This window comes from Alosa sapidissima, chromosome 22, assembly GCF_018492685.1.
Source record: "Alosa sapidissima isolate fAloSap1 chromosome 22, fAloSap1.pri, whole genome shotgun sequence".
Lineage (NCBI taxonomy): Eukaryota > Metazoa > Chordata > Actinopteri > Clupeiformes > Clupeidae > Alosa > Alosa sapidissima.
Genome location: NC_055978.1, coordinates 29,114,068 through 29,126,046, shown reverse-complemented (window position 1 = coordinate 29,126,046; position 11,979 = coordinate 29,114,068). Strand labels below are relative to the sequence as shown.

The 11,979-nt window shown below is 41.4% G+C and overlaps 1 protein-coding gene and 1 long non-coding RNA gene across 2 annotated transcripts; both read left to right on the top strand.

Annotated features, from left to right (window-relative positions):
• Positions 1-3,260: 3,260 nt before the first annotated feature.
• LOC121697792 lies at positions 3,261-6,944 on the top strand. The gene is made up of 3 exons (XR_006026552.1): positions 3,261-3,280; positions 5,390-5,397; positions 6,868-6,944. It is a non-coding gene; the product is annotated as an uncharacterized LOC121697792 (long non-coding RNA).
• A 470-nt stretch (positions 6,945-7,414) lies between these two features.
• LOC121696826 (fucolectin-4-like) lies at positions 7,415-10,011 on the top strand (the record flags this gene model as incomplete). The annotated part of the gene is made up of 4 exons (XM_042077873.1): positions 7,415-7,716; positions 8,488-8,642; positions 9,000-9,282; positions 9,557-10,011. Coding segments are annotated over 4 exons (891 nt in total), but the record flags the coding sequence as incomplete, so codon positions are not given.
• Between the last annotated feature and the right edge of the window lie 1,968 nt (positions 10,012-11,979).

Sequence of the window (11,979 nt, the reverse complement as noted above, 5' to 3'; positions counted from 1 at the left end):
AAAGCTGATTCTGGCCATGATGTCTCATTATCTTGAAAGTGGATGAATGTTGATTAGTTTAATACCAGCTAGTAAATTGAGTTCATTTGCATATGGTGTAAATACCATTGTTTAGCTAATTGTTTAGCAATTAGATGGAATCATCAAACAAATCAGACAAAGTAGATACAAGGAGAAGAAAGCTCTTCTGGTAATGATGGATACATTTTACCAAGTAATGTGACCAAGATACTAATATCCGATGAGATTTTTGCTAAATGATAACTTGATAATCTGAGTGAGTAAAAAACGTTAATAATGCCTGTTAAACTGAGAACTGAGTAGAAGGAGCTGCCTCAACATCCCCTCTGAGGACAGATCAATGGTAATGCCCCACTCTACAGATGAATACATGCTGGATTTATACAATTCCTGGGACACACATGGTCCTCATAAATTAAAACTAAGAGACATAACACAACTTACTTCCCATTACTTTACAAAAGGCAGTAAGACCTTGGGGCCTAAGGAGAAATAAGTCACAAATAATTCAGCTCCCAAAGAAAAGGAGGAAGGAGAATCTTTTAATGTATGTTTGTTTATTTGTTTGTGTGTGTGTTTGTGTTTGTGTGTGTGTGTGTGTGTGTGTGTATGTGTGTGTGTGTGTGTGTGTGTGTGGAGACAGAGGGCTAAGATATTGATGCTGATGTTTTGTGTCACTGAAAGCCTGCAGCATTCTCTCAGACCATGACTACATCCTGCAGCATCATAATGTTTTGGACAGAGAGAATGCTAAGAGCCTAAAACACACAAGCATAGAAAAGGGATCCACACACATACACACACACACACACTCTCTCTCTCTCTATCTCTCTCTCTCTCTCTCTCTCTCTCTCTCTCGCACACACACACACACACACAGAGAGAGGGAGGGAGAGAGAAAAAAACATTAAAAGTTTAGAAGACATAGCAAACACCAGGTCATGGCAAAGTTGCAAAGGAAGTAGACAACACACCAGTTTCCTTAAGAAGTGTGTTGTGTCAGTCAGATAAATACTGTTTCAAAAAACATGACCAAGGAACTGACAGACTCATATATCAATATCCATATTTATTAACTAACATTTATCAACATATTATAAAACATACTTCAATAGGGTTTTGTTCTGCATGTGCTTTATGTTTACCTGTCCTTTCACATGTGTTCTGCCTCTGCCACTCTATAGACCCTTTCAAGAGAGTTCCATTATCAGCATCTTATTACACGGCTCTTCATAATGCTGCAGAATGCTCCATTCACTTGAATGGGCCTTCCCAACGTTCAGTGGTCTGCTAATTCTCAATAACAGACCGTTGCTAAGTATAACAGACCGCTGTCAAGGAAAATGGGCTTTGTGCTTCTATTTCACGTCTTTCATATCACTACGGAAGGACTGGAACTTCATTCAAAAGTGAAAGGAGACGGTTGATCAGCTGTGTTCTAAAGAATGTTTGATTCAAGTTCAGCGTGTGCTGTTGTCGAACTATTTGTTTCTCACCAAAAGCTACGATGAAACGGTAACAAATAGGCTATAGCCTAGGCTATGTAGGCTAAAGAGTCACATCGTGGAGAGTTTATTGTTTCGTTTTGGCAAGTAGCCGTGTAATAAGCGGGATAATGTATAGAATGCCGGTCAGTATTGGGAAAATAAGTCCCTTCAGGGCGGAACAAGAGCCCTCCGCTGCACGTCGGGGTCCGGTTCGCCCTGTCGGGACTTATTTTCCCAGTAATGACCGGCGTTCTATACATTATCCCTTACATTGTTGGCCCCACAAGGCTTCCGTTTTAACATTCCATATGTTATCTTAATGCAGAGGAAGTAGATTGGGAACCAAATAGAATGTTCAAGCACTGTTTTTGTTTTTATTGTTTAAAGGGTCTATAGTGCCACCGTGGGACCTAACTTCGGGAAAAAAACATGAACGGTAGTCAATGAGTGAGAAATTATTTTCTGGTCCCGATGGACGTGTGCCTTGAATTACACATACTGTATGATGTTTGTCAATTTAACCCTTAGAACCCTAGACTGTTTTAAGGGCATTTTCACTACCTTTAGTTAGAAGCATTTATCCTGGTCATTGTAAGTGCCATTCACAAATGCTATATTTTTTTCAACACAGTCTAGGCTACCCAGATCTGCCACCATTTCATGTATTAATACTTGCATTGATTTTAAATAATAAAAAGACAAAAAGCGTATTATACAATTCTTACATGTTTTAATCACAATATCTCTGGCTGACATGGTCAAAACTGCACAAAATTGAAAGTGTAGGATCATTATGACACCCTCCGAATGCATGGCAAGTTTCGTGGACTTTCGTTCATGGGGGGCCATACAATAAAATAATTTATGTGTACATTTAGTGACCAGTGAACAGTTTTCTGTGAATATCTTGAGAACCGTAGGACCTAGGATGACCAAATATTTGTATATTTGCCTCCGGGGTCATGTTAACCCATTCCATATGCACACATGTGCATAAACAGATACACACGCACACACATACATTCACAGTATGTGAATATTCACATAATGCAATTCAGGGAGACAGTTAGAATCATATATGCCTTTCAGCGTGACTTATTTTTGTGGAAAAAATTTGCTGGACTGGACGGCGGTCATATTTTGTAACGCTCTGCGGTACATCTAGTTTTGCTTTCACTTCGTTGCCAGATTTAGGACAGTCTGCCCTACACACACTTGAAAGGCAAGTCGAGCTGCCAGCTTGCAGTGGTGAGATACATGTCAAAATATAATAATTTTTATAATACTCTTTTTGTATTTTTATTATTTAAAAATCTAAATTAAATCAATGCATATTGATACATGAAATTGTGGCAGATTTGGGTAGCCTAGACTCTGCTGGAAAAAAACCCCAATATATAGCATATGTGTATGGCACTTACAATGACCAGGATATATGTGTATATTAGTTATTAGGTAGTGAGAATTGCCAAAAAATAGAGTAGGTCTCATAGGGCTAAATAAAAAATGGCATTTATTTCCGTAAGGCTCACACCACATATTTCTCACATTTGCTCAGCCCCAGAAAATCCCTCCACCATGGAAATATCAGATTCAGGACAGTCTGCCATACACATACATGAAAGGCATGTCAAGCTGTCAGCTTGCAGTGGTGAAAATCAAATCAATGCAAGTATTATTAATACATGAAATTGTGGCAGATGTGGATAGCCTAGACTCTGCTGAAAAAAACAATATATAGCATGTGTATATGGCACTTGTGTTTTGCCTGCGTCCTCTCTGGAGTATTCAGTTGCCTGTGCCCTGCGTTTTGCCTTCAACAGTATTTCCAGATGATTTTTTCCAGAGATTTTGTTCAATTTCTGAAGATCGACTTTTGATGAAAGATTGGCCAGTGGAATACTCTCAGGACTGTGGAAGCTCTGCTTTTGAATCTGCTAATAAACCTCCTCTTCTGAGCCAAATCGGGGTCTTATCTGAACCTGAGTCCTTTCCTTGTAAACGTGACAATTTTACTTTGGTCTCTCGCTAAATAACTTGATACTTAAGTTCGAGACAGCACCGAATTCATTACAACGTCGTTTATGAGAGGCACAGGTTGTTGGACAACAAAATCATTGGTATGTTTTTTTTTTTTTTTTTTGGGGGGGGGGGGGGGGGGGGGTATTTTTTCACGACAGTTGTAGGTTACTGGTAGTGAGTGTTTTGTGCCTGGGTTGAAGTGCCAGTAGAGAAAATGTACAAAAGAACAATACTTCACAGTCAGAAACATTTAATTCCAATCTTTTAGGGACTGGTTCTTCTTATCCAATTCTGGCTCAATCATGCACGACTACTAAGCTATTGCTACAGTAGGCTAAACTGGCTTTGGATCATAACATAAGCAGATCTTGAAATTAGTGATCAGATTGCATCGTTCATACCACCATCTACTGTACTGGAGTGTGTAGAGTGTTGAGAAGTGAGCCTCGTCATTGGCTGCAAGGTAATTCACTATTCATGTGGAAGTCCAGAAAACCATGAGGAGGCGTTAAATCTGCCAAAATGGACCATTTTAGTCTCCAGCCTAATTATAGGGTTGTAACTGGGCTTTTCTTTGACTTAGAAGTTGCATACCTTCTGTGTTAAAGGACAATTCCGGTGCAAAATGAACCATGGGGTTAATAACACATGTGTACAGAGTTCGCCCGTTTTCATGCTAATCGAACGTGACCAGTTTTACCACAAACCGCTAATAAACGTTTAGCGCTAGTCTTCGGGGCACACGCAAAGTAAAAAGAAATCGCTATTTTTATACCACTAACAAGGCTCAAAATAGCACCACACTTCCACGGTAGCATAATGCGGGGCCCTACATGTAAACCGAAGCATTGAGAACTTTGTAACTGTACAGACAGTTTATTAAAAAGATAGTTTAGAAACAGTACCGTTCACATACACAAGCCATCTTGGGAAAACAGTCACGTGACAGTTCAGCTCGCGTTGCTCCAGTCTAACGTCAGCCATCCTCGCCAGTGCATACCGCTTATAGCACAAAAAATATATACATATTAGGATGAGACGGACAACCATAAGTGGAACAACAAAGTGGATGAGATACTGTATGTAATCACATATCTGTTAGTAGTGCAGCGTGACTGTATGGTGTCAGTGGGGGTCAAGGTAGGAGATTAAGAGTTACTGTTAGTACCAGTGGGGGACCCTGGCTTTGTTTGTGAGGCCAACTGCAGTCGGGAAGAAACTAAGTTTGTGCTGTGAGGTTTTGGTTCTGATGGGCCGCAGCCTCCTGCCGGAGGGGAGTGGCTCAAAGAGATTGTGTCCAGGGTGGGAGGGGTCAGCCACAATCCTACCTGCTCGCCATGGGCGGATTATGAACTTTCAGGCCCCTGGGCCCAGATGTATTAAGGCCCCCCCCACTCATTTTCGTGTATGTGGGAGGGGGGGTTTGGGGGTCCTCCCCCAGAAAATGTTTAATTTGTTTGATGTGATTTCCTGTATTCTGGTGCATTTTGGGGATGGCCAATACTAAATTCAATCATATTCAATTCAATGATTCATAGCCTACATCCTGATTTGTTGATATTGAGGCAATAATTCCATGCAAAGGCTTGGGCTTCAGGGCCCCCTGACCCCTTGGGCCCCTGGGCCTGGGCCCGGTAGGCCCGTGCAGTAATCCATCCCTGCTGCTCGCCCCAGGGCCCTGGAGGCATGCAGGTCGTGGAGGGATGGCAGACAGCAGCCAATCACCCTCTCAGCAGAGCGAATGATACGCTACAGTCCGCGCTTGTCCTTGGCAGAGGCCGCTGATGGTGATGGAGGAGGTGAGGATGGGCCCAATGTTGGAAGTGTAGAAGAGCACCATCAGCACCATGAGGACTCAGTGATGGAGGTGGAGAAGAGCACCATCATTGGCTTTGGCAGGTTGTATTTCTTCAGCTGTCGCAGGAAGTACATCCTCTGCTGTGCCTTTTTGGTGAGGGCACTGGTGTCCAGCTCCCACTTGAGGTCGTGGGTGATGATGATGCCCAGGAAGCAGAAGGACTCACAGCGTCTACAGGGGAGCCACACAGGGTGATGGGGGCGGGTGGGGCTGAGTTCCTCCTGAAGTCCACAACCATCTCTACTGTTAAATGGGTGTTGGGTTGGTAAATAATTGTAGGACTGTATGAGGAATGATGTATTTAAGATGGGTGTCTCACTGGGCTGAGTTCCTCCTGAAGTCCACAACCATCTCTACTCTCTTTGGAGCATTTAGCTCCAAGCTGTTTTGCCTGCACCAGGACACCAGATGGTCAATCTCCCACTTGTACTGTAGGCGGAATCATCGCCACCAGAGACGAGCCCAATAAGGGTGGTGTTATCTGCAACCTTCAGGAGCCTGACTGACTGCTAACTGGAGGTGCTATTGTTTTGTGTACAGGAAGAGTGAGTAGAGGGTAAAGAGTGAATACTGTAGAGGGGAAAGGACACAGCCTTGAGGGGAACCGGTGCTGATGGTCCGGGAGTCAGAGACGTGTTTTCCCAGTTTTACATACAGCATAGCCGTTAGTGATAACTATCACGCAAATTGTTGTTTCTACATCTACAGCGGCGCAACATACATGCTGCTTCCAAAAACGAGCCTCAGTTTTTTGGGTTCAAACTAAAGCAGAACAGAAAACTGGACATCAACGCAGCCGGATTCAGAGTGCACTCTGTCTGGCTGGATTTAAATGATCTCTGATCTCACGGCACAGGACTAAAAAAGGAGGCAAAAAGATCGGCCTCGGCCATTTTGTTTATCCTTAAGAGTTGAGTGTTATAAACAGTATTGACGCCTGGCACTCTGCTGTGAGACTTTTCTCTGCTTTTCAGCCTAAACAACCCCCTACCCCCGCCCCACCATAAACATATGCCTGGTGTGTGTGTGTGCGAGAGAGAAAGAGTGTGTGTGAGAGAGAGAGAGAGAATGTGTGTGTGTGTGTGTGAGTGTGTGTGTGAGTGAGAGTGAGAGGAGTTAAGGGGAAAAAACACTGTTGTGAGCAGTGGTATATATATGGCCAGAAAGCTATGAGATACATGTCATTTCTTCAGAGAGATACAAGTACGTGTATATGAAAAAACGAAGTACAACATATCAAGGTAAGAGGGAGAGTATTTCCATCATGTCCATGTAGTTAAGAATCTACAGAGCACTTATAATTGCAATGTACAAAGCACTCCATAGCAGCAGAGTGGAAAGCGTGATGACATTTTACTTTTTCAATTCTTCTTTTGTAAAGATAATGTTATGAAGAGCAATGCGTTTATTTTAGACTGACTTGTCATAATGTGCATATTTCTCTCTAATTACTGCTAAAACATAACTTTTCCTTCCTAGAATGGAGACACTTTTCTTGATTATCGCACTTCATGTGTCAGGATTCACAGTTCTGGCACTACCTCAAGGTAAACAATGACAAACTTTGATAGTCTATTTATCACACTGTTTCACATAAATACAAACAAGTCATTGTTTTATCATTTTTGTGACTATTATAGCAAAGTATTGCAAAATTGCTATACTTGTATACTAGTATTGCAAAATCATATACAGTACACACACATAGACACTATGTATGTAAAGGTTAAGGTATCACGTAAATGTGAAATGTGCACCTTCCTAACTCCCAGTGTGAAGGGAGGGTGACCCCTGGGTCTAGAACTCCTATGGGCCTTATCAGCCTAGTGGGGCTACAAGCACGCCGAGTGTCATGTGTACAGGAGCCTTCCATGTATGGGTTGGCTATATGGTCACACTAGGCATGTGTTGCAGGTGGTTTATAAAAGCGTTTTAAACTGTGGCATGCTGACTTCCTTAATCCAAGACTATAAAATGATACAATCTTGCTGTTTAAGTGATGAGAATGTAAAATTGTTTTGTCTTTACAGCTAAAAATTTGGCATTGTATGGAAGAGCCACACAATCAGACCTATATGAAAGCCCATGGTCAGGGCACAGTGATGCCCACAATGCCATCGATGGTAATCGTGACCCAAATTTTCTTCATGGATCCTGCACCTTAACTGATAAAGAAACAAATCCCTGGTGGAGGGTTGATCTTTTGAGCCCGTACATAATCACCTCTGTTGTCATCACCAATAGAGAAGACTGCTGCCCTGAGTACCTCAATGGAGCTGAGATTCGTATCGGCAACTCCCTGGTGAAAAATGGCAATAGCAATCCACTGTGAGTTTCAAAATGGCTCAGTTAAATGATTAAATGACGGAGTGTTGAAAAGCTATTGATATAATGAATATAGTTTACTTTTCAACTTCCTTCCCCTGATACCACTATGACACTGGGTGGTTTTGTTAGGTGAATGTGTGAGAAATATTCATGCTTTTAAAGGATTTTTTGTCTGTGTTTGTTTTAGGTATAATGCTGTAAACTCTTGCCCCATATACAACATTTTGTAAAAGTCCACTGAACAAAATAATCAATTAATAAATTAATTGGTAAATCACTCATTCATATAAATAATTAGTCCTACAGAAATTTCAGGTTTCTGGCAAACATTTGCCACAAATTTGCAGCAAGGTCATATTTTCACATGCAAATTAGGTTTCTGACAAACAGTTGCAGTTAACTTTTGGGAATATTGCAGCAAATTTGCAGCAATGTCATATGCAAATTAGGTTTGTCACTAGAAGTTCACTGGAAGTTTGTCATTATTTGTTAAGTGTGATGGCAAATCACTGGCGAACACATTTGCCAGTAGTGGCAAAGTTCTCACTGTTGCTATAGAACTTTGCTGGAACTTTGCATTTAGCGTCCAACATTGGCAACTTCTGGCAATATTTTCTAGTGAACTCATTTGTTTCCCACAAATCACCCACAAGTTTGCTGCAAATCTGCCGCAAACATTACATTTTTGTAAAGGTAGATGTGTTCTGTTTCATAAAATGATGTTGATATTGAGACATATGAACATAAAGCACTGTAACTCTTTACTTTCAGGGCAGCGGTCATATCCTCCATCCCAGCTGGCAGATCACTCAGCTTCACATGGGATAATGAGATACAGGGACGCTATCTTAATGTTTTTCTGCCTGGAGACAACAAGCTTTTGACACTTTGTGAGGTTGAGGTGTATGGATATCCACCTCCAAATGGTAAGCATCGTCGTAAGCATCGTAAATAAAGCATGTGACAAAATACACAAACAATTTTTTTGAAAGTGATATAGATGATGCTCAATGCTTCTTATTTGAGATAGAATGCATCAGGTTGTGGTCTGTCAAGTGGCATATGGGGTCAGGATCTGACACAGTTGTATTACAATATGGCAGCATCTTGTCTTGATTTGTGAGTGTGTTGGTGCGTTAGTATATAAACAGGTGTTCACACATGATCAAGATAAGGATTGGATGACAGAGGAGAATCAGATCTTCAACAAACTCCACTCCATACATGGAATGATACATATTATTTTGTAGCTAATTTAGTTTTCTTTCATTGGCTCCATGCAGGTGAGAATGTGGCTTTAAAAGGGAAAGCAACGCAGTCAGACCTTTCTGGAAAAGGCTTTGCGAACAATGCCATCGATGGGAATCGTGACGGCATTTATGCTCATGGTTCCTGTACTCACACAGAAGCTCATATCAACCCTTGGTGGAGGGTGGATTTGCTTCAAAGTCATAAAGTCTTCTCTGTTGTAATCACCAACACTGTGGATAGCATTCCCAGTAGACTGAATGGGGCTGAAATACGAATAGGAAATTCTTTGGAGCAGAATGGTATCAACAACCCCAGGTAAAAATGGTCTCTCAATTTCTTCACACAGATACTACATTGCGACCAAAATCTCTGAATGTAATGCTGTCCCTGTTATTGTGTGTGTGTGGTCCCTGTTATTGTGTGTGTGTGTGTGTGTGTGTGTGTGTGTGTGTGTGTGTGTGTTACTGTACATAATCTGTAACAGACTATTTGGAATATACAGTACATACTAAATTGATAACTGGATGATATAGTGTAGACCTATGCACATGGACCCTGTATTAGTATTCAAATCCTGTTTTTTTCCCAGATGTGCAGTGATCTCCTCTATTCCTGCTGGGTTATCGGAGACCTATGAGTGTCATGGGATGGAGGGACGATATGTTACCGTGGTGATTCCTGGACGTGTAGAGTATCTAACACTCTGTGAAGTGGAGGTATACGGATCACCACTGGACTAAAGTCCAGAACTAAAGTCCATTGAATCAACAGGATGAAAAACCTCTCAGCATTCTCAATCTCAAAACACAACTAATGTACTGTTGTGGACAATAATACATTTGTTGCTATGGTATCACTTTAGGTTAGGCTGGTATACACTTGTCAGGATATTATGTGAATGATACAGCAATTTGAACAACCAATTTTTACATTGAATTCTGCAGCTAAATAATGACTATTTCTGTATTTTTCATTTTGATCTCTGTTATCTGCCATTGTATTAGAACTTTTGGTAACACGTTACGGTAAGGGTACATGAATTATCATGAGTTTATGCATGAATTAATTCATGATTTATGCATTACTTCATTCCTGTATATCTTATGAATCATCAGGAATCTACATGACTTCATAGTCTCTCATTAATTACCTCATGCATGAACGATGGGTCCATCATTATGATTTATGATTTCTTAAGCATGATCATCATGATTACATGAATGTCAGGCTAATTACTCATGAGTTCATCATCTTTGTGGCCCCTCAACTAAAGTGGCATGCGTTTAGAGAACTACATTAGAGAACTGTTGTGGTCAAATCAGAATTTGAGTAGTGGTGACTACATTTTTGGCAGAAAAAGAAATCATTTAATTTAATCTAAATTTAATCTAATATAATCTAAATTGAAGTTAGGACCCTCATATTTGGGGAAACAATTAGATTTTTAGCAATAGAAACAATATCTGCAGAAAAATTATCAATTACTCCTTGTGTCGCTATAAAATGAGAAAAATGCTATGTCTGCCATTTTAAAAATAAAGTTTGTGTGCTCTGTTAAGTAAGTAAGTACTGCAAGTAAGTAAGTTAATGATCCACCTGCAGGTGGAGTCAGGTACATGCAGCTGGGAGAGCTTGTCCTGCAGCAGAGCTGGGATTATGGTATTCGCCATAGATATATATATATATATATATATATATATATATATATATAATAAACACTAGATGTCTTATGGCAGAGTCTCTAACGGTATCACCGGCGGCCATCTTGTCACAGGCAAGCTACCTGGTGGACTCTGTGGTACCTCATGTAAGGTATATCTCTTCTTCTACTAAAGGCAGAACAATGCCCCCAGGCTATAACAATGACACCTTCAGGTCACTACCTGTCATTACAGTGCACCATTGAAACACAATGTTATGAGTTAGCGAGCTGACTGTGGCAAGATGGCCGCTGCGGACGTCGACCTCCCTTGGCCAGCAGCACGGACGAGACATCTAGCCTTTATTATATATATCTATGGTATTCGCCTTATACACCCGGCGGCCATTACGAGGCTAAAGGGTACACTTGCAATTACACCTCAGTCCAGCAGATGGTGGTGGTAATGCACTCCGTTTGCAAACTGCCAAGAAAAAGCCCCCAAAAAAAGAAGGGTTCACTGGCCTGTTCTTCTTCTTCAGTGAGTTTTTTTTTTGCAGTTTACAAACGGAGTGCATTACCACCACCATCTGCTGGACTGAGGTGTAATAGCAAGTGTACCCTTTAGCCTTGTAATCGCCGCCGGGTCAGAGACTTTCTAATGAGGAGAAACAGCACTCAAAAAATCCTCCATAGAAATGCATGGAGCTAGTTTGTAACGCCGTTGTCTACACATATCCCACCCCTTCCTCGGCAAAACGTTGACAGAAATAGCCTGGCTTGAACTAGCGTAGACTTTCACTTGGGGCTGAAGCCGTTCCATTAACTCAAGTTAGCGGCATCTTGGCCTCGTTTATTCAAGCGAGGTTTAGGTCAGCTTCATCTCTGCTCGTGCACGAGGTAGAACAGTAGACCAAACAGTAGATTGACGAAAAGAGGATATAGGTCGTAAAATTAAGACAATACTAGACGATTTCGGTTTGATTTGGCAAGCTCCATCTACAGGATTTTCATTTAACATTGAGAGAAAAAAATGATAGTTGCCTACAGAAATCAGCTACGGAGCAAGTTTGTTCTGTGGCATAAATTCTCATAGTTACCAAGCTGGGATTTACGTTAACCTCATTAATGGAACGGAATTCTCACTAAATTTATCGAAATAAGCCAGGTTTGGCCTTTAGCGAGGTTGATGGAATACCCCCCAGGTGTTGGAGGATGAAGTGGAGGGCCATATTTACTGCATCATCTACAGATCTGTTGGCTCTGTAGGCAAACTGCAGGGGGTCCAGGAGTGGGTCTGTGATGGATTTAAGGTGTGTGAGCGACCGGGCGGTCACCCCACGTGTTGGATTGTGAGTTTTAGGTGGAGATGG